The 21,761-nt window shown below is 41.7% G+C and overlaps 1 protein-coding gene across 1 annotated transcript; it reads left to right on the forward strand.

The window, feature by feature from the left end:
* The first annotated feature begins 782 nt into the window (after positions 1-782).
* On the forward strand, positions 783-15,924 carry NUF2 (NUF2 component of NDC80 kinetochore complex). Its single transcript, XM_009991704.2, has 13 exons — positions 783-905; positions 2,635-2,709; positions 4,212-4,288; positions 4,969-5,030; positions 5,958-6,055; positions 6,656-6,729; positions 8,569-8,665; positions 9,627-9,689; positions 10,440-10,577; positions 11,628-11,768; positions 12,589-12,764; positions 14,566-14,701; positions 15,724-15,924. The coding sequence occupies exons 1-13, from the start codon at positions 783-785 to the stop codon at positions 15,871-15,873; spliced, it is 1,410 nt and encodes a 469-aa protein (XP_009990006.2). The 3' UTR covers positions 15,874-15,924.
* Positions 15,925-21,761: the final 5,837 nt, after the last annotated feature.

The raw sequence follows: 21,761 nt of genomic DNA on the forward strand, positions 1-21,761 counted from the left end.
TACATCAGCAAGTGCAGAACGGTGGCTGGAGCGTCTCCATGTCACACTCGGTGCCAGATGACACCAGTGCCCAGCTTCGAGGACAGTGCCATGACCTCGCTGGCCGAGCGGGTGTTGCCTTCTGCTGAGTGGAGGCGCGGGGAAGGCGTGCGTCAGGCGAGAGCATCATAACTGTGCAGGGCAGGTGTGAACAGCGCAAATTTTGTCACAAACGGCGTAAAAATGCAAGACGTGGTCACTTGTACTGACTAAGCAAGGGAAGGCTCTGCAATGCCGCGCTGGATTGGCTTTGCCTCCTTTCAGAAGGCAGCAGACGGACGCTAAGGAGGTACTTCCAGAGGCATTTTTACCTCGGCACCCCACGCCGGCCTGCCGGCCGCCATCCACCGCCCGGGGCCCGCCCTGCCGACGGCAGGCGCCGGCAGCCAGCGGAGCCACCCCGCGGGCAGCACCTGACATGGCGGTGGGCGGGCGCTACGGCAGCCCGCAGCCTGCGCGGGGCGAGGCCGCCGCCGCTCCCTCGGCTGCGATGCGGCGGCGGGCGGCGAGGGGCGAGGGGGGGGGGCCCCGGCGGCGCCGCTCGCTCCCGGCCCCCGCCGCGCCCCTAACGGCCAACGGCCGCCGCGCGCGCGGGCGGGGCGGAGCCTCGCCCAAGCCCCGCCCCCCTCCCAGCCGGCGCGGGTCGCGGATAGGCCAGCGGCGGGCTTGCGCGTGACGCGGAGGAGGCGCCCGCCAGATTCAAGCCGCGGCCGTTGGCGGCGCGGCGGGTGCCCGGCGCCGCGATGGAGACGCTGACCTTCCCCCGCTACAGCCCCGACGACATCATCGGCTACCTCCGCAGCCACATCCTGGCGGGCGCCGAGGCCCGCAACCTGGTCAAGGGCGACGTGTTCGGCAACCCCAAGGTGCGCGGGGCGGGAGCGGTGCGGGGAGCCGTGCTCGGGGCCCCGCCGCCCTCTTACCCTTCGTGCGGGAAGGCCTTTGCGTGCCGTAGCACCGGGGCACGTCGGTGTTGGTTTCTTGGGTGGTCGCTCCCGCGGCTCGCGTGGTTTTTGGCGTACAGCAACGCCTTCTAAGCGCGGTCATCCCCGTTTTTCCGGTGCGGCGGAGCGGTCTCGCAGGGGTTACAGGGCTACACCGAGAGCTTCTTCCTCGCCAGGGAAGGGGTGGGCTCAAAAAAGGACAAACTTGAAATTATGTCTTTCTCAGTTCGATGGGAACTGGGTTAAAATAGCCACTGCGTCTGATGTAGAGTCGTAGTTTCAACAACTTAGTTGGTCAACTAACGCTTTTAAATCAATCTGGTAAAAAACCACCCCCTCCCTGCTCCATCCTCTTTTTTTCTTGTCTCGGTCTGACCGTTCACGTTAGCGCAGACTCACGGTGACCTCAACAAAAGAGAAGTGTCTTTAAAATCGAATTGATGCCTCAGTGTGATTCCTTGTGCTGCTGCGTAAGTGCTTGTGCCCGCCTGCTTGTTTAGGGAACGGTGGGATGGTCGCTTTTAAGAAGGAAGATTGATTTGAACGGATCATGGATTAGTGTTGTGAACAAAAAACCGTTTGGCTTGTGGGTGTCTTCCCCTCCATTTTAATAACGTGATGAAGGGCACTCTTTGCTATGGGATTGTAGTTTCTGTGACTCTCTTTAGATTTCGGTGTCACTTGGCTTGAAAAGTGCACAGTGAGCAGCAATGTAATGAAAAACAGTGCACAGCTGTGGCACCCAGGGCTGTTGTGGTTTAGCTCAGCTGGCAACTAAACTCCACACAGCTGCTTGCTCATCCTCTCCCACCCCCAGGGCATGGGGAAGAGAATTAAAGGGGAAAAGGGAAAGAGACCTGTGGGTTGAGATAAGAACAATTTAATACTACTAATATATGAATATATATCTATGTACAATGATAACAATATATACAAACAAGTGATGCACAGTGTAATTGCTCACTACCCCTTGACCAAGGCCCATCCCATCCCGGAGTGATATCCCAAAACAGATAATTCCTGACACCACAATCCTGGACAAGCAAGAGGCCTGAAAATAGAGCACGAGAGAGCGAGAACACTCTGAGAGTGAGAGTCCTGGAAAAGCAAAGGCCTTTCTTTCCGGCTGACCCTCATTTTTATCCTGGGCATGACGCTGCGTGATATGGAATACTTCATTGGCCAATTTGGCCGCCAATCCTAAGTACAAATCATAAGGGGAGTCGTGGACCCTCTGTCCTGGCTGTGTTCCCCCCTATCCTGTTGTGCTCCTGCACACTGGCAAGAACATGGCAGCTGAAAAGTCCTTGAGACCTCAGTGCCAACTATGAGCATCAGTGCTCTATCAGCAGTTCTTCTCAGAGCAAGACTCAGACTAAAACCAAAACACGGAGCTCTTCTAGCTGCTAAAAAGAAGAGCTAACTCTGTCCCAGCTGAAACCAGGACTTAGGGCTGTAGTTCTCTGAGCTGATTGCTGTCTCTTATAGTGGCATTATGAGACAGTGATGCTCGAACTGCAAACTATTGGAAAGTAAAACTTGTTAGTCTTGGTGGCTCAGTGAAATCGGTCTTCATGTGTTAAAGGCAGAACTACTTTTATGGCCTAGTCTGGGAGCCCTGAGTACTGATTTGTATCCTCTCTTCTTGCAGCTTGAAGTTTTACACATGATTTACATGAGAATCCTGCAGAAGGTATATGGAATCCGCCTGGAGCATTTCTATATGGTATGTCTGTAGTGGCAGGTGTAATGAAATATGAAAGGAAAAAAATATTGCACTTAAATTAAATATTGAAGTATCTCCTTCTTGTCTTCTGACTAGCAAGTGGCAAATAGCTTACTGTTTTTTTGTGTTGTAACTGCATGAATGAGAGCTTAGAAATTCTGCCTCTGTTGCAGAAAACTTGTGTGTGAGATGCTGTATACCCATGGGCACTTTCGTCTGTGTTCAGGGAAGCAACTAATCTGTTCACTTAGGCAGGAATGAGAGTGCAGCCATCAGCATGGGTGTTTACCAGAGGTAAATGAACCCAGGAGCATCATCTGTGGGCTGTCCCTGAGACCTTGCTTATTACATCTGAGAAGTTGCTTTGATCATTGTTCCTGGTCTGAAAGTTGGCTTCAGCTCAAGATACTTGCAGAAAGAGCGGTTTTGTGGGTGCACTGCCTGTGGGTTTCCCTTTTTTTTTTTCCCTTCTTTCCTGTTTCTCATGGAAAGGAGATAACTTTCTCCACTACAGGAACTAGTGGTCCTGAAGAAAAGCTCACTTTACACAGTAGGCTGTAAGGAAAGGCTCTGTGGAGAGCACCTTCCTTCTGTGGTTAAGCTGAGAATTCTTTTATTTGAAATGCTGTGGATGCCAGAAATGTCTGTAAGGTCCAGGAGGCATTGGACAAGCTTATGAAGGGACACTGTATCTGGCCTACAAAATACGTACTGTCATCTTCAGCATCTGCCTTTGGACGTGACTGGAAGAGAGACTCTGCTTAGATGTGAGACTGGCCTAGAAGGAAAGTAAATGTTGCTTTTAATGTTTGATCGTGTCCACTTCTCCATTAACTGAAAGGAAAGTAAGGAGAAGTGCAGCTGGGCATTAACTGATACCCTGTTGATTAACTCTTACTTTATCTTCTATCTCTGTTAGACAAGAACTGATTCCTGAAAGTTGAGAATAAATATTGTCTCATGCCAGTTTTGAATAACCTGAAAGGGAAGATCATACAAACACAAGATAACTCAGTTCTTCAGAGGCAATGACATTAGCTGGCATACTGTATTGTGAAGTTTAAATATCAGAAAAGGTGACAGTGTATCACTACCTTCTTCTGACTCCTTCATTAAATAGCTGAGTGTGTGAATTTCAGGGCATTTAAAGAAAGAGCAGCTTCTTGTTAGGTGTGTAATGCAGACTGTCCTTCTGCACCAGTTTCGAACAAATTACAGCAGAGGGTTTAGATCGAATTCTGGAGTTTGTAATGTTGCTATTTTAGTTATTATTGTCTTTTTATATTTTGACTAGCCAAAACTGACACATAATATAGTCTGCTGATTAATTTGATGGCATTCTTCAACCTTTAACGTGTCCCCTGTGGATGGGGAGACCATCCTCAGTGTGTTTAACCTACTTGAATTATCTTGTGGGGGGAAAAAACCCTGTGTTTTTGTAAAAACCCTGTATTTTTGTTTAAACATTCCGTACTTACGCATTGACTCTCTTTACTCTTTAGATGCCAGTCAACGTCGACATAATGTATCCACAGATATTTGAAGGCTTTCTACCTGTTTGTAATTTGTATATTCACATGTAAGTAGAAGATGCTGCATCTATTCAGTTGCTATTCTTTGTAAAGGTCCAATTTACTGGAAGTAGTGGGGCTTTATGCCTTTTTGCTGATGGTGCACATTGTTGGCTCTGAGCAAAGTGAAATTTGCAGATGAATGGAGGACAGTAATGTTTATTAAAGTAAAATTCTCAGCAGGCAGCTATCTTGTTAAGACATTCATTTTGACTAAATAATCCAGCCTCACCAAGATGGAGTGCAAATCTATACTTTGAATGGCAAGAGGGTCATCGTTACACCTAGAAGAGGGATCTTAAGTACTGGTTGTGTAAATTTGCTGTCTGAATTTTATGTAGATATCTTGGTTGGAATGAGGTCAGTGTTAGACTTTAAGCTTCGTTTCAGTTGTAAGGGGAAAATTGACTAACAGTTAAGTGTAGGAGTTCCCTAATTAAGCTGAAAAGTTGTTCTACAGGCAAGTATTTTGTCTATGGGAATCTTTGAGATGCTGTAAGAATACAAATTTTTAATGCTGATCTGTATGTGGAGTCCTACTGTGTTATTCTCCCGAGACTGTTGTTATGTGCTTGCTGTACATATGTTCTAGGATGAGAAGACAAGATCTGCTTTTTAGTAAATGGTTACAGCACAAAACCTGAGTAATGGTCACTGCAAATAAGGTTATATTTTGTTTTCCTTGCAGGGAGCGCTTACTTCCAGTGTGCCGGATTAACGATTTTCAAATTGCTGATGTTTTAAACCCAAGTAAGCAAGTGGATGGTAATCCTTGTGTTTCCTGGGGTGGTGGGTGTCACTTGATACCAGATGCTTTTTCTCATTTGGCATAGCCAGATGGGCATCTAGTATGGAGAACTGTCCCTGGCTTCCAGCTACTCTTGTGACCCTTGCTGTGGCCCTTAAACAAGCTGGTTCTAACGAGCAGTTCTCCTCCTTTTTCCTTATGTAGGCTAATCCAGTTAAATAGCTGAGGGGAGTTTTCAGTGCTATGAGTCTGTTAAACTGCTGATCTGGAGAGTAGACCGTGACATGCTCGAAATAGTTAAGAATAGACAGTAAATAAAGTTATCTTGGCAACTCTGGAATGTGATAGGATATCTTATGCTGATGCCTGTGTAGGAAGCGGTTAAATTTTTGCTTCTCCCTTTTCAATACTCAGCTGTGGTGATTCTGGTACAGCACAAACAACTTAGAGAAGGCTATTCTGAAGAACTCACTTTTGGCTCTGTCTTGTCTGAGACATTCAAGGCTTTTGTAATCATCTTTCACCATGTTTGCTTAGAATAGAGCCAAAAAGTCCTTGTAGTTCCAACTGCTGTCTTCAGTTAGCCTCACAGTTGCAGTGAGGCTCTGTGTTCAGAGTTGAATATTGACACTCTTTCTCCCTGACTTCTGCTTGAATGGGAGGCTGCATGTTGATAGTCTTTCTCCTGGGTGCCCTTTTCATTTGTTAAATAGCATAGAATTGCTGAGACATGGTAAGTTGGTAGCTCAGTGCTATTTTTTGTGTAGTCTGTGAAATCTCTGCAAGGTGAGCAGGGGAAGAACTAATTTGGATTCTGTTGTTTTATAGTTTCTGTCTCTTCTCCGAATTATATTTTTCCCCAGCTTTTTCTGTGCAATCGCAATGCATGTGAAAACCAGAGTGGTGATGTCTTGCAATTCCCATTTCAGAAACAAAGAGGACAGCTCGCTTCCTGAGTGGCATTCTCAACTTTGTAAATTTCAGAGAATTCCGACGTGAGGTCTACTTGGAGTTACAGCTGAACTATGTAAGATTGGGTGCCGTGTTACTCCAGATGCCTATTTCAGTATAATTAGTGTTAACCTAGAACTGGGAGCATAAAGGTTGTGGGTGTTTTACTGCATGTTTAAGTAACATGTTGGAATCTTAAATGTAGCCAAGTAACACAGGAAGGTACCAGTTTAATATTATGTAAAACTTATACAACTATATTACATGTTATAAGCATTTACAGCTACTGTAAATGGTTTAAGAAAAACCTTTGCAAAGCTCTTAGGGAAACATGTCAGTTTAGAAGAGTGGATGAGTTTGTCAACGTTGTAGAGATTTCTGTGTGACCATGACCAAGTTATTACTTAGGCTAATATCTGAAGTTTTTTTCTCTAATAACTTATTTGATAGCTTGGCCTGGTCATGTGAAGTGTCAAACCTTCACTTATTTTAAGAAAAGATGGATGAGACAGTCAGCAGGCTGAAGGTAGGATTGCAGGTGGCTTCTCTTCTGAGTATCGCAGTAGTTCAGAGATGGTGCATTTCACGTGAAATGATGAGCAAGGTTCTAATAGAAGCCCAGAGAGAAACCATGTTCCTCTAAAATGAAAAATATTTCTAAATATTTAATTTTCAGAAATTGGCTATGGAGAAACACCAACAACTGGAGACTGCAAATCGGGAGGCAGCAGTGAAACTGGAGAAACTGAAGTGAGTATGAGGAGTACATGCTATGAGATGCACTACTGGACTTGCCTGACTTTTCTGTTCAGTGCATGTGGTCTGGATAGGTTGGATTGATGGGCTGAGGCCAATTGTATGAGGTTCAACAAAGCCAAGCGCCAGGTCCTACGCTTGGGTCACAACAACCTCATGCAACACTACAGGTGTGGGGAAGAGTGGCTGGAAAGCTGCCTGGCAGAAAAGGACCTGGGGGTGTTGGTCCACAGCCGGCTGAATATGAGCCAGCAGTGTGCCCAGGTGGCCAAGAAGGCCAACAGCATCCTGGCTTGTATCAGAAATAGTGTGTCCTGCAGGGCTAGGGCAGTGATCGCCTCCTGTACTCAGCACTGGTGAGGTCGCACCTCAAATACTGTGTTCAGTTTTGGGCCCCTCACTCCAAGAAAAACACTGAGGTCCTGGATCATGTCCAAAGAAGGGCAACAAAGCTGGTGAAGGGTCTGGAGCACAAGTCTTACGAGGAGCTGCTGAGGGAACTGGTGGTGTTTAGCCTGGAGGAAAGAAGGCTTAGGGGGAAGACCTTGTCACTCTTTACAACTGCCTGAAAGGAGGTTGTAGTGAGGATCTCTTTTTCCAAGTAACAAGAGATAGGACAAGAGGAAACAGCCTCAAGTTGTGCCAGGGGAGGTTTAGATTGGATATTAAGAAAAAACTCTTCACTGAAAGGATTAATCAAGCATTGGAACAGTCTGCCCAGGGAAGTGGCTGAGTTTCCATCCCTGGAGGTATTTAAAAGACTGTAGATGTAGTGCTTAGGGACATGGTTTAGTGGTGGACTTGGCAGTGTTAGATTAAAGGTCGGACTCAATCTTCAAGGTCTCTTTCAACCTAAATGATTCTATGATTCTATATGGGGTGCCGAAACACGCACTGAGTAGTTGAGCTGTGTGATTTGACAGAATTGTTTGATAACTACTGTAGCAACTTATTTAAGCAGACTTGACTTCTTTTTTGGCCCTTGTCTGATTTTGCTGGTTAGCCTTCCTGGGAAATAAGCCAGAAAATAGAGATGTTGCTGTTGGGTTGCACTCAGTTACAGGAGTAGTTAGGCTACTGGTGTTAGGCTAGAAGAGATGCTGGCAGAAACTAAAAGTGACTTAAATGTATGGTTGCTTTGAGAGGATATTGCATTTCTTTATGTTGGAGACTATGGTGAAACTTTTTGCTGTTATAGTTAGTTTTTAGTGACATGTCTTTATCTTTTCAGTAGCTGTAGGAAGCCCATCTTTAACTTAATAGATGGGTAAAGTTGTCTTCATTAGTGATTGCACATTTGCCCCGTTCTCTGTCTCAGGCCATTTAGTCCTGCTGCCTATGTATTTGCAAAATTAGGTTTTGGTTTTGCTTGTGGATAATAGGATGAAGAGATGGCTAGTTTCCAAGATAGCTTTCTAAACAAAGACTTTTTTATCTAGTAGCTACTCTTGGTGTGTGCTAAACAGAAGGCTCTCTAGCTAGCTGTAGGTCTACCCTAATACAAACTGTTTCTATGGAGGTAATATTATGCAAATTTCATAAATGAAAGTCACCACAAAAATTGGTAGAAGTGTTCTTCTTTTGTGCTTTGATGTTTAAACTTAGTTATATAATGCTTGTACCACTTCTTGCCAAAATAGCTCTTTAGATTATGCTTCAACTACAAAATCTTGCAAGCAAAGCAAAAGACGATGTATTGATTTGAGACTGTCTTGCCCTGATTACTGAAGTTACTGATTGTAAACTCTGGAGGGAGAGACTGTTTTATCTACTGTACTCTGACTTGACTATAATGATACTGAAACTGTCCAATATCTTTATTTTTTTGCTTAGCACTGTTCCAGTTGAACACCAAGCAGAGGTCAAGCAACTGACGGATAACATTCGAGAACTGGAGCAACTACTAAGGCAAGACTATCGTCGGAAACAAGTATGATCTGGTTATATATTTCTCTGAAATGCTGCTATGGCTTCTGATCACGGGTGTTCCTTATTCCTGTTGATTTTGTTCCCTTCCTCCTACTTCTACCAAGTATGAAGGAGACTTTTCTGTTATAAAATGTAGGTCACTGCAACACAATGTCTTGTCTAACCCATAGCATCAACTCTTCATTTCACTGTAAGGAATATGAAACATACTTGAAATCAGACTTGGGGAATACAAAAATGTGTTTGGCCCTTTCTTTTTGAAATGCATTACTGCAATGATTTGGGAGATACCTGTGTTATTGTTCAGAAGTGTGATGTGTATGTTTCCCTGTTGAATTTTTGCTTTGTTTTCCACCTGAATTTGAAGAGCCAGGGTGAACCATGGTGGGGAATGAGGCTTAAGAACGATCACCCAAGGGAATGTCTGACAAAAAGAATAGGGTTGACTGCAGGAATAACTTTCTAGAAATGGCCACTTCTCTACAAGGTCTCATAGGTAACCTTTTCGGCTGTTTTGGAAAAAAAAAAAAACCAACCAAAACGTATAGTTAGGTTTTTTGTTACGTCATGTCTCTACTATTAATATTATAACCACGTGCTTGACTTCTATATTATTGGAGACCTTGTATTAACTTAGTTTTTATTCTCAAGAACAGTGCCTCTCGTGAAGAAGATTGTGTATGTATAACGCTGCCGGGGTCAGTAAGAATAGAGGCAGTCTGTCTCTTATCCCTGTTTCTAGTTGCCTGCTGCTGGCTGCATCACTAGAGCTCCCAGTGGCTTTTGTGACAATGTTCTCCTTCCCTGTCTTTTAAATCTTAGGGACTTCAGTTTTGACTGCTAGATATGGCACTCCAAAGAAACCATAAGTAGGATTTCTCTTGTAGACAGATCTATGATAGAAGGGTGAAGGAGGTAGCAGTTGTAGAGATGCTTATTTAAAGTTTGTTGCTTTTTTTTAGACAGCTTTGCAAGAAGTGATTTCACAAAAGAAGTCAGATATTGCAGAGAGTACCCGAAAACTGGTAAGTATGTCTCTGAGTAGGTGTAGGCTGTAGATTGCATCTGAGGTCCACTAATAGATCATGGCTGTCTCTGGGATCAGATTATTCTTGGAGCTAGGTGATGTTCAGGTGGTGATTGTTAGTTCTTTTTGAAAAAAAAATGATTTGACTTCATTCCCTTCCCCACCCTGGAAGCTTTACTGTAGTAGCTTGTTTTGTCATTAACTTTAAATACACATCTCTGCAATGTAAAGCTCTGTGTTCAGGAAGCTCATCAGTTAAAGTGCAAGACACCTGGACTTCTGAGAAGCTATGGGCTTGCCTTAGGTACATAGAATGGCTAATGAGACAACCACTGACCTGGTGGGGACAAACCAGGAGGTTTTTCAGAGGTTGTGCAGGAAGATTATTGCTCTTCTACCAGGTTGATAATAGCTGGCTCTGAAACTGCAGTGTTTGCCCTTGGTGAGGGGTTCTGAAGGAAAGATGTATTAGCTGGCAGACTTTTTGTGGAGGACTAGTTAAATGCTGTTCTTGTGATTTAGTGTTGCACCTGGGTACATACGTTCAAAATGGGCTGTTAACTGCCTTGGTTGGAAATGTTAACGCGGTTCAGAGGAATTTATCTTGCAAACAAACTTCTTAATGAGGAATGACTTAAAACAGAGAAAAGAATCTGTCTAATCCTAAGATCCTGGCAAACCATGCCTCACGATTCCTCTTTGTTCACCTAATTGCTAATATTGAAAGTATGTTTGTCTGGTCAATTAGAATGAGCTTGAAGTGACAATGGCCAATTTGAAAGAAGAACAAGAGCAGCTGAAATCAAAAATTGTGGAGAGTCCAGAAGAACTGAAAAATTACAAAGAACTGATGAAAGAGACTGTTAAGAAACTCAAGAAATCCAAGGTAAGGTTATCCTCTGTCCACACAAGGAGTTAATCTTCTAGAAAAAACATGTTTTACTGAAACGTTGTCATCTACAGCTGCTTCTTGAATGACTTGTACTTCTAGTCAAAAGTCAGCAGAAAAGTGGTTAGTCTAAAATGAAATCACAACTTCAGAGGAAACTGAAGGTTGGTTGTGGGGGTGGTTTTGTTTGTGTTGGTGCATCTTTTTTTTTGGTTGTTTGTGGCTTTTTTTTTGGTGGTGATCTGGGTTTTTTTTTTGGTTTTGTTTTTGCTTTGATTTTTGTTAGGTGTTTTTTTTTGAAAAGCAGGATTGCAGTCACTGCAGCTTTGTCCTCAATGAGTAACTGTTGATTTGTGAAACCAGGTGTAGAACTCTTGAATCTTTACTATACCTGTCTGGCTGTTTGCTCTCAAGAGATGACAATATTTTGGCAGCTTACAAGTGTCTTTGGATTTAGAACACTGTTATCATTCACTGTTTCTGGAATTGGTGTCTGTCTTCACTATACTGAACATTGAGATCCCTTCCTAGCTTTTTGGGTTGTGTTTTTTTTTTGTAGTAATGTCCAGTCTTTAAGTGTTTGTAATTCCTGATTGCTTACATATCAGTGAAGCTTACATAACTTCGTTTCCCTAGATATTTTTGTTCCAAAGACACAAACTTTATTGCTGTAATCCCAGACATCTGTTTTCCTGATGCTTTACATACTTCCTGTTGTATGTAAATATGTATTATATAAATATTATTTATATATATATAAAATCCAGTATGGGATTTTTTCACTGTGTAGCTTTTTTCTGTTGTGAAAACTCTTACAACAAGCTAGTTAGTTCAGTGAAAACACTTCCATGTCGCTTTTCCTCTGCTTTCCAAATAAATGCTTTTTTTAAACAAACTGAAGATCTCATTTCAGTAACTACTAAATATTAATTCCAGTGTGTGTTAAACAACAAGCAAATGGGTACAAAAGTCAATATGCATTAATACTATTAAAAAAAAATTGCTGAACTCCAAAGCTGTTTTATTCATAGTCTTTTCTTTTTAAAGCAAGAAGTTATTGAGAAATATGAAGTTTATAGAGACCTAGTTGAAGTTCTGCCATCATGCCAACTGGAGGTGCAGTTATACCAAAAGAAGATGGAAAGACAGGGAGCAAATGTGGAGAGACTGGCCAGTGTATTGTCAGAGGTTTGTATTATCCAAATTCTATCTGATTAGGGAGAATTTAGTGCCTAAGCGAAATAGGTGATCATCAGTAAATGTCTGTTTTGCAAGTTCCCATCTCTCCACTACCCCAAAAAGAAAGGATTTGGATAACTTTACCATTTCATTCTTCATGTCAGTAAAACATAGCTGTTGCTTTGCTGTATGCCACAATGTACTATTGACCACTTTTAATAGTCAAAGCCTTTGTCATTATAGAAACCTGACCTAAAATACTTTGAACTGTCTTGGGGTTGTTGGTAAGAAATGATGGACAAGAAGAAAAGTGAGGTCCAATATCGTCTCCCTAGAGAGCAGAAACTAGGAGCAAAAAGTTACTACTTCAAGAAGAGTCATGTCTTAAATGCCTTTAACTCTGTTAATATTACTGAGCCAGCCTTTCCTTGATTAAATGTTTGTGTCAATATGGTACCTTGCTATTTGCTACTCAGTTTTGGGAGAATGCAATTATTAGGAGCATTTGAAAAGCTATGCAGTCTTTTGGGGTATTTGTGTAGCATATGTTCAAACTACCCTTGGCTAAGAGCTATAGCAGAATTCAGAATGACTGTTAGGAGTTAATATAAGTGATGGGATCCTTGTACATTTGGCTATATTTAAAATCAGATAAAGACTAGGAAACTGGGATTTAACTGGGAGAATTAGTTAGCACTCAGATCTTCAAAAAGCAGGAAGCCAGTTCTAATCTTAATAAACTAACAGGGTATGTTGTTTCAATTGTTGCCTTGTTTTCCCCTCCCCTCCTCTCCCCCTCATTTAACTTATTTCAATACTTCTTCCATAGCTCAGAAATCTGGAGGACCAGCTTGAGAGTGCTCAAATAGAGCTGAAAAAGGGGAAGACAGATGAAATGTCCTTGAAGAGACTGGTCACTGCAAAACATGAGAAGCTGTCTACAGCCGAAATAAGGATAAAAAAGAAGCGTGAAGATGTCGAGCAATATAAGCACACTGTATTTGAGTATGGATGTGTTGACATTTCTGCCTGATGCTACTTTATGTCTTCGTTATGTGCTACCAAAGTTCACGTCTGGTACAAACACGTAGCTTAGTAGTAAGAAGAAAATGAGCGGTGTGGGATAGCTTTGTTTGAAGACCAGTAATGCTGCAGGCAGGGACTTGGGGTCTCAAATCAATAATTGCAATGTGACTTGACAGCAGTTCTTTTATTGGAGCACTAATTTAATTTATAATGCTTATTCTTGATTCTTTTATCTTCTTAAAGAGAATGTCACATTGGGATAATTTTCCAACTTATCAGACTTCAACAAAGCCCCATTTGCCTTTCATGAATTTTTCATAATTTCCCTTGCCACTTTTGCTCATTATCAAAAATGTTCAAGACCCATGGGGAAATGGGGCTCGTATCTCAGAGGAGTATTATCCTGACATGATGCTTCTAAAACAAAAGGAAAAGTGTCATTTGATCAAAGCCTCTTAGCCCATCTCCCTTCCTACCATAGGCTAGAGGCAAGTTGCAAGGCGTTGTTTACAGCGCAGCAGCAAACTGCTGTGTTGTAAGGTTGTGGTTTCACTGTGAGATTAGAAGTGCTGAACTCTTATAGAGAAAGCTTATTATATAACCTTTTTTTATGCATGGATAGGAAAGAATATGGAAAATTATTTGCCGGGTAGACTAACTATGATGGAAGAGAGCTTCTTCCACATTGCCGAGAGACTCAACTAAGATTTAGTCATGCTGATAAGGCTTGTGTGGTGTTTAGAATGGCAGCAAGATTCCCAGGCTTCCTTTGCTCCTCGTTTAGTGTATTGTACCAGCTAGAGGAAATTAATTAAAAGCTACTTTGCTTCCAAATATAGAAGGAAAATGATATAATCTTAATGCTCCTTTATGTTAAAAGTTGCTGTCGATTTATCCGTTTTGAATGTGTTAGATATTTCCCTTGAGTGATAAAATTAGATGCTTTGATAAGCAAGAGGGGAAGGGAGGTAACCTTGGTTGGAACACAAGAGTTTTTGCTGGTGAATAGGAAAATGTGTCCTGACCCTTCCCTTGAGGTAGGAAGATGTAAGTAGGCTCTTGCTAAGTAGGAGTGATTTCAGTCATTCTTTAGAGAAAGCAGCTACAGTTACAACTGTAATTATTGTACAAATGCTCAGTATAAACTGGTAGATGTTCTTTACTCTTGAGGTCAGAGTAGATTTCCTGTTCCCATGCTATCCCTTTGCTGATTATGTGGCAGCTCACAGCTGGAATGATCTGAATTTACCTGCAAGCTGGGGAAATACTATTTGATATTTGGGATGCAGTGAAATGATGGAGTGGAAGCTGCAGACAACGTATGTAGATGTATGGGATTAGAGCTCTAACTTGGTGGGAGGGGATCTGGGGCTAAGGAAAATGTGATGCTGAAACATCAAGTGCTATATTGCTTTTAACCTGCTCTGGTGTCTGGCCTTTAGGCAGGACTCTCCAGTGACACCTGTGCTGCATTATTCTAAAGGCAGGAAGATGCAGTGTCCAGCTGTCTGTTGGGCTGGTTCCACCAGGGTCACTTGAGTTGCCTTAATTAGCAGCAACTGAGGACCTTCAACATATTCTTCTAACTCCATTTTGAATTTCACTTCTTGTTCTGGTTTAAGAATTGGACAAATTTCCAAGCAAGTAAATTCTACACAGCATTGGTTGTAGAAGCTGCTAGTTTCATGACTGTAAAATGCAAGCTTTGCTTGTGGTGGGGTTAAGTTTAATCTGGAATTAGTCAAATGGCTCAGTACTAACTTTTTTCTCCCACCTTTAGACATTGTAACAGAGTTCAGGAGAAGAGGGGTGCTGTATATGACAAAGTGACAGCCATTCACAAGGAAATCCAACAGACAAAGTTCAAAATTCAGCAGCTGAATGAGAATGCTGAAAAAGAAGAAATGAAAGCCAAGGTGAGTTGTTTTTCTAAAGGAATCCTGTTTGGTGTTTTTAAAACTGATTTTTTTTTTTTTACTTGGTTTGTGTAGATAAAGGAACTTCTGTTGGCTGCAAAACCAAGTAGGCTGTGCAGGTGGTGGTTTGGGTGGATAGTGGGAGGGAGAGCACTTCCTGCTTGTGATTCCACTGGGTTGCTAGGGCTTGTTCTTGTCTCTGCAAGCTGTATAGATGGCTCACAGGAGAATTGGGCTTTGCAGGCCTGAGAGAAAAAACTTCTGAATGGTGTGATTGTTCAGTATTTTGGGAGGTGAAATTAAACTTGTCTTCCTGCTTGTGACAGATACTATGCTAGTTCCATAATGTCCATTTTTGTATCGTTGTACTTCCAGCTCTAAGCAGTTGGATTTTTTCTTCTTTTTTATGGCCCTGGGACCTGACCTGTGAGGCTTTACATTTGTGTTGAAGTGATGGGCAGTACTGTAATCCTCTCAATAGTCTCCCTCAAATACAGGACCACTTGCCAAGTCACAAACCCTTTTTTCCTAGAATTTCAGGAAGATGACTGTCCGGCTTAGCTTTGAAAAGAGACGTAAATCCTGATGGTTTGAGAATAGGAGATCACAGTCTGTATTGTAGCGTCTCATCCTATCTATCCTATCAGTTCATTACTGAAGTACTGTTCATGCTGGGAGGACAATGGTAGCAGGCACAGTGGCAGAGACCTTGGTGACACAGGTTAATGCAGAATGGGGCAGTAGTAGTGTGAGTGCTGGGCTAGTGCTGGCTGTTTGGCCATCTTCATATTTTGACCACTAGAGTTATGACAGAATTGTAATGTTGGGATTTTACTTGTGGATGCTCTTATTCTTCTGATATTTTGTAACTTCCCTGCATTCTGTGAATGCTGCTTCTTAAGCCAGGGACACGGTACCTTTTGAAATCACTTGAAACCACCAGACCACTCTCACTTAAATCCTTACGAAGCATAAATGTTAACTTTGACATTTTTTTCCCCCCCTTTATCTTCTCTTTCTAGGAAATATACCTAAATTTGAAGGCTGGGTTGGAGAAGCATCATGACTCTCTCATTAAGACAGCAGAGAGTTATGCAGCCTCAAGAGAAGATAAAATTGCTGAACTGAAGAAGGGGCTACTTAATGTTCAGACTTCTGGAAGTAGTTCTTAGACCTGTCTTCACTTGTATTCCACTTTCATTGTGTTTATCCTCATATCTGAACTCAAGCGCTTGTGCTTTGCATGGAATGAATAATTATTCCAGGCAAAAGCCAGCTTTCTCAAAAACCATGTCAGAAAAACATTTAGCTTTCTAAGACAGATGCCTGTGTTGAGCCTCGCTGGTGTGGTTAAGAAAGCACTGGGTTTAGCCTGTTTGTATTGTTTCAGTCAGTATCTGATTTTAGCTGTGATGATGCAAGCCTGGCTAACACCACATTGCTTGATGTTTAGACAGAATCCTGCTTTTTGTAGAAGCTGTTCTGTGAACTTTGATCTGGGAAGACCTGGCATTTTTGTCTGGCCTGAATGGATGCATTGTTCCAGATAAGTCAGTAATAGGTGATATTCCACTACCGTTATTCAGTTAAGATTAAATCCTGATGGAGCAGTAGTGTCCATGCAGATGCCAGCTTACGCTTACCACGAATATTGATGACAGTAAACACTCGAGTATGATTTTAGTTAACAGTACAGTACCTTTAGGTGCTTGAACGCACTGCTTCTGCTCTGTGTGGTGTTGAACCCTCATCTGTGTTTATTGAGAAAGTCTATGTTTGGGTGCTTAGGCCTATTAAAAAAAATTATAGATGAGTATTTTGTACGTTAACTTGTTATGGCACTCAGTTTGCCAAAGTGTTTTGAATTATTTCAAAAAATAAAATAGTAATTTTTAAAATAATTGATATAAGGATATTTAACCCTGTTTCTCTTATGTCTTTTCCCTCCCCACTCTCCCAACTGACTTGGCATAATATTCCAATTAAAAAATGTTGGCTTGTACGTTTATGGGAATGTGTGCTACTAAAGTTTTTTGTAATGAAAGGAGGTGGATTCAAGCTTGTATAGATAAAATATTTCTGGTTTTGTTTAATCCTTCAACTTAGTAGCTAGAGGTGCTAGCAAGTCAGTTAGGAAGAGCAAGTGATCATTGTTTCTAAAGTTCTTCCTGAGGCATCAGAGCCGTCTAATGTTTTGCTTTGAGTTTTTTTTCTTACATTGTAGCATGTGAGATGCTTCAGTGAAACTGCGTTAATCTGCAAATCTTAACCTAGTACAAAGCTTCTCATACAGTTTTCCTATTTCCACCAAGTATAGTTGTGTGGTAAGTGTGTGTGTAGCACAACTTTGTGTTTTTAAGTGAGTGTACTCTTCATCCCAACAGTCCTGCAATGTTGTGCAGCAGCATCTGGTGTACAGACTAGAGGAAGCCTGACTGCAGAGGTAAATGATTTTTCCAAGAGCTAAAGGTGTTAAGTAGATGCAAGGCACAGAAAAATTCTTTATGGATTTCATGCACTAGGTCACACATAGAATAATTAGTGATGTTTTGGGTATTGTGCTTTGAAAGTGAGTCTTCTAATGAATCTCTCCTCCTAATGAATCTGTGTGTTAAAAGCATTATGGTCCCCATGTACAAGTGTGCTCCACTCCCTTTGCCATAACATAGATTCTAGTGTCACACGGTATCTAAGATGATGTTGATTCTCATTGGAAATTCTTGCTAATGAACTTGATGTATGTGCAAAATTGTGTGATAATTTTTAGGTGTTTCCACACTTAAAATACCATGAAATTCTTGAAGACAGATGGCAAGACTTGTGTCAGGTTCTCTCTGAGCTTTCTTGATATCTCTGTTTCTCATGTCAGTCTAGCCTATATCCCAGCTTGACAAGATGCAGGAAGCCAAGTGTTCCTTCTTTTAACTTCTCTGACAATTTTGAGGTGTGGCTTATCTTTTTTTTTGGTGGTGCTATAGATTCTTAAAGTAAACTCATGTGATTTCATATTCTAGAAATGCAACAGTAGTATCTGCTTTCTCATAAAGACTAGTTGGAGGCCGTGTTCCACAGTCTGGATGTTACAGCAGCTCTTGAGAAAGATTCCCAAAAGCTTCAAGTAGATACTACAAGGGATTACTCCAGTCAGCAGATGATTTTGACGGGGTAAGATTACTGACCTTCGTGAAACTGCATATAAAGATCAAGATTCTTAAGCTAGAGAGAGCATGCTTGTGTAGCCCAGTAACTAGGAATTTGCAGGATGAAGAAAATACTAGATTTCGGTTCTTGCTCTTGGGTTTTGCAACACCAGCTGTTGGGGAAAATAAAAGGCTGCAATTCATAAAGAAACAAAACTTCTGATTTCCAGGGACAGACATTTATTTCCAATAAGCTCTTGTGCCTTCAGAGTGCCCTTTTTGTTTGTACCTAAAATACCTATAAATGAAACATAACCAAAACTACGCTTGTCTAGAGAGAATTGATTCCTAGGTGTGAGTCTACTGCTGCTTTTCAAGAACTTCTACTCATCTTGAACCATATGGCAAAAAAGTGGGAGGGATTTTAGTCTGACCTAAGTATCAATGAGGGGAGAATGGCTTTGCTAAGGCGATACAGCAAAATTTCCCTCAAGAGGGCAGTGTTATTCAGAATTGTCGTTTGGGTTTTTTTGTTAGTACTTCTGTCTAAATGCCTAGAGCCCTCTGCCAAGGCCTAAATCAAACAGAACTGCAGAGCTCCTGTATTTTGAGACACTGGTGTGAAAGAAGCAAATTGTAGATGGACACTTGTCATGAAGCTGATAGAAGTGAACAGCCAGGCTAAACGTGGTGGAATGAGACCTTCACAGCTTTCCCTGTGGTCTACCTGTGAGAATAATTGAATGTCAGTAGCTGCTGTAGAGCTGGTGTAATACTGTTTAAATGTGATTCCCCCCCCGCCTCATACTTCAGTGTTTCATATACTACATAAAGCTTGTAGCGAATTTGCATTGGGCTGCAAGGCTTTCTGGTCTCGTTTCAGATGTGTTTAGTTGCCAACAGTATTCAGTAAGCAATGAAGAAGCTGGTTGCTGAAAACAGCAGCCTCGTTACAGACTTTCGAAAAGATGATGCTCAGCTCTGTATGCTCTTCCCTGAGATAACTGTGTTCCTCCCTGTATTAGTATTTACTCATCTTGAATGTATGTGAATCTCGGATTCCTTGATAGCTCTTGTTAGTTTCTCACCAGTATTTGCTTATATGGTAAGTGAGAGAGCTTTTTTTTAAGACTAGGGGAAAAGCATTCCAAGATGGTGTTGAGGAAGGCTCTGATCTAACATGTGTGTTTCAGTTTAGCTTTGGTATTGCCTTTAAGAATTCCAGTCTTAGCTCCTTTGTGCTGCCCCTTCAGCTTGCTAGTGCAACTGTTGGTTGGTTGTACTGTGGGGTCTTTTTGCTCTCTAAGGCTGAAAGCCATACCCTGACCTGGTTTCTAACCCTAGTTGTGTGTATGCTGCCTGTAGTATCTGAGTTAAATGGAATTTTTGAGGAGTTTTAGAAACAAATGAAATCTAAAACCCACAAAAAGCCTATGTTGGTAACAGTGGTGTTCATGACTACATCTTATACCCAGCACATGGATTATTTCAGGGTGAAATCTTTAGCAGTACGGAAACAGGCTGCATGTGTGAGTGTATTTGCAGCTAGATATTAGGTTTAGAGAGTAATATGAAAAATAGTCTTAACTCCCAATCCTGTAAGCAAGCATGTAATTTCTACTAAGATGAGTGTTCCATATGAATGTGTTAGACTAATAACAGATGTATCTTGTCGTCCCTTTGAGTGCATATAGTATCAAGTAATTTTGGTTGCCTACCTGGGCAGGAATACTTTGCTGTAGCTGTTTCAGCAAAATCCCTGACTTTCTTATTTTGTTGATGCTGCTTATTTTATTTTACTGTTACCAAATTGGACAGAGCGTTGAGTAGCCTGATCTAGTTGAGAGGCGTCCCTGCCCATGACAAGGGAGGTTGGATTAGATGATCTCTAAGGTTCACTTCCAGCCTATGACATTCTATGATTCTATACTTCTCTCCCCACTTCTGCCTTCTAACACAACTCTTATGTGAGAAAAGATATTTTGTTCTCCTTTGGCTGTATAAGCTTGTTGCTCTCTACAAACTTTTCTCTTCTTGAAAAAAAGAAAATGCTAACATTAAGTGATGTGTGCGTTAAGGAATGTGCTGTTTTGTGTATTGCTGAATAGAAAAGTACTTCAATAATCTCATAGATGTATCTGCTAAATTTTTTTAAGATAAAAGCTTGAAGGGGAGCAGGAATCTTTCCAGTGGTCCTGTGAGTTGATCTTGGTTATTCACTCAGTCTGGGAAGCTTCTGTCAGCCTTTGTGCTTACTACTGGCTCTACTTCCACTTTTGACCTGAGATTTCATCTTGCTGTGGTGCTAGCATCTGTTTTGGGGTAGATCAACAATGAGAGTGTTTGGATGATGTGAAGCAGCATCGGTAACACACAAGGTCCAACAATTCATGTGTGCTGTTAATGTGACTTTTTACTGTATCTATATTCTAAACATCCAGTTCATACCAGCAAGTCCTCGTTCTGAATTTCTGTAGCTAATCTTAATATCTGCAAGGTCTTTTCCTTGTTTAGGTGTCACCTAGATCTAGTTACAAATGTTTGTGTTTTACTTGGGCTACTCACAGGGTCAAGCTGAACATGCTGGGCCTTTTCAGAAGAAAATTAGCTCCTTTATAGTAATATGTAACTTATATGCTGCCTGTTCCTTCTGTATAGCAAAAATTCACTGTAGTTATATAATAATCTAGAGTGTTTTTTTAAGCAGTAACCACTTCCCCCTGATGCTAAGAATTGACAAATCTTTTACTATAAGATGGGCTTGTTTAGTATCTGACTTGTTCATAATCCTTTTCTTGGTCCATGTGATAAGGTCCATGTGATAAGAAGCCATGTGGCTTCTGGTGATCTTTGGGAAACCAGGGCAGGATGTAGACCTGATCTGAGTGTGCTAACCTGTGGAAGACTTAACGTTTACTCTGTCTTTGTATAAATATCCTGTAAACTTGGCTTTACACCTCTGCTTGCATGGCTTGAGTAACCAGGTAACTTTGATGCCAATTCAGATTAATATAGGAGCAGAAGTCAGGCACTTGCTTCATGCTCTGATTTAGCATGGTTTGGGTCTTACAGAGCTTTTTTTTTAGAGAACCTACATAGATCAGGCAGTAGCTTAGATCACCCAGAAGGTCAGTGTAGATATAGATTATCACTCAGAAGGTCACGTTCCAGGAGCAGGAAGTTTAAGATGGATTGTCCGTCAGCTTGTCCACAAACCTCCTTCCTTAGAACTGAAACGTTTTAGCTTAGAAATTAAAAAAAAAAAAAGTAGTGCATATAGGGGGAAACAGATAGAGGAGAGGGCACGGAGCTTATCAGCGGAGTTGTCGTATCCAGCTGCTGTAGTGCTGAGAGTGCTGTACATTAACACAGAGATGAAAATATCTCCTCTTACAAGCTCGGACGTGTGAACATCCGGAATATATGTATGGACAGCGCTTGAACTTCCTGTTATTTGTGAGTATCCTTCCTTTGCACAGACTCCACCCACCATAAACTATTAAAAAAGAAGGTAAGTGTCTCCTGCCCAGGAGGGTATGCCGTCTCAGGGTGGACAGGGCTCTGTTCCAAGTTTTTTGAATGCTTTATACCAGCTTTGGTATCTTTGCAAGTAGAAAAAGTAGTAATGGGTAAGATGGGAAATGAGTGGGGCAACTTAGGTTATGGCTTGGTACAGTATATGAACACAAACAAAATTTTAAGTTTAAGAAGCTATGTGATACCTCTTCCCCTGCTTGTATGCCTTGCTGCTCCTTTCCTTATGAAGGAAGGAAGCCTCTCTTTCACTCCTCTGTTTTGCTTTTTCTCAAAGGTCTTGCCAGAAGTAAGATCTTCAGAACTTTGTTTCAGAAGCCCTCTTTCCATTAGGCTTTGGGTAAAGTGAGTAGGGCTGGGTGAGGTGGGCAGGTTCTGTATTTTTC

Source organism: Tauraco erythrolophus, chromosome 10 (genome assembly GCF_009769465.1).
Source record: "Tauraco erythrolophus isolate bTauEry1 chromosome 10, bTauEry1.pri, whole genome shotgun sequence".
In the NCBI taxonomy this organism is placed as follows: domain Eukaryota; kingdom Metazoa; phylum Chordata; class Aves; order Musophagiformes; family Musophagidae; genus Tauraco; species Tauraco erythrolophus.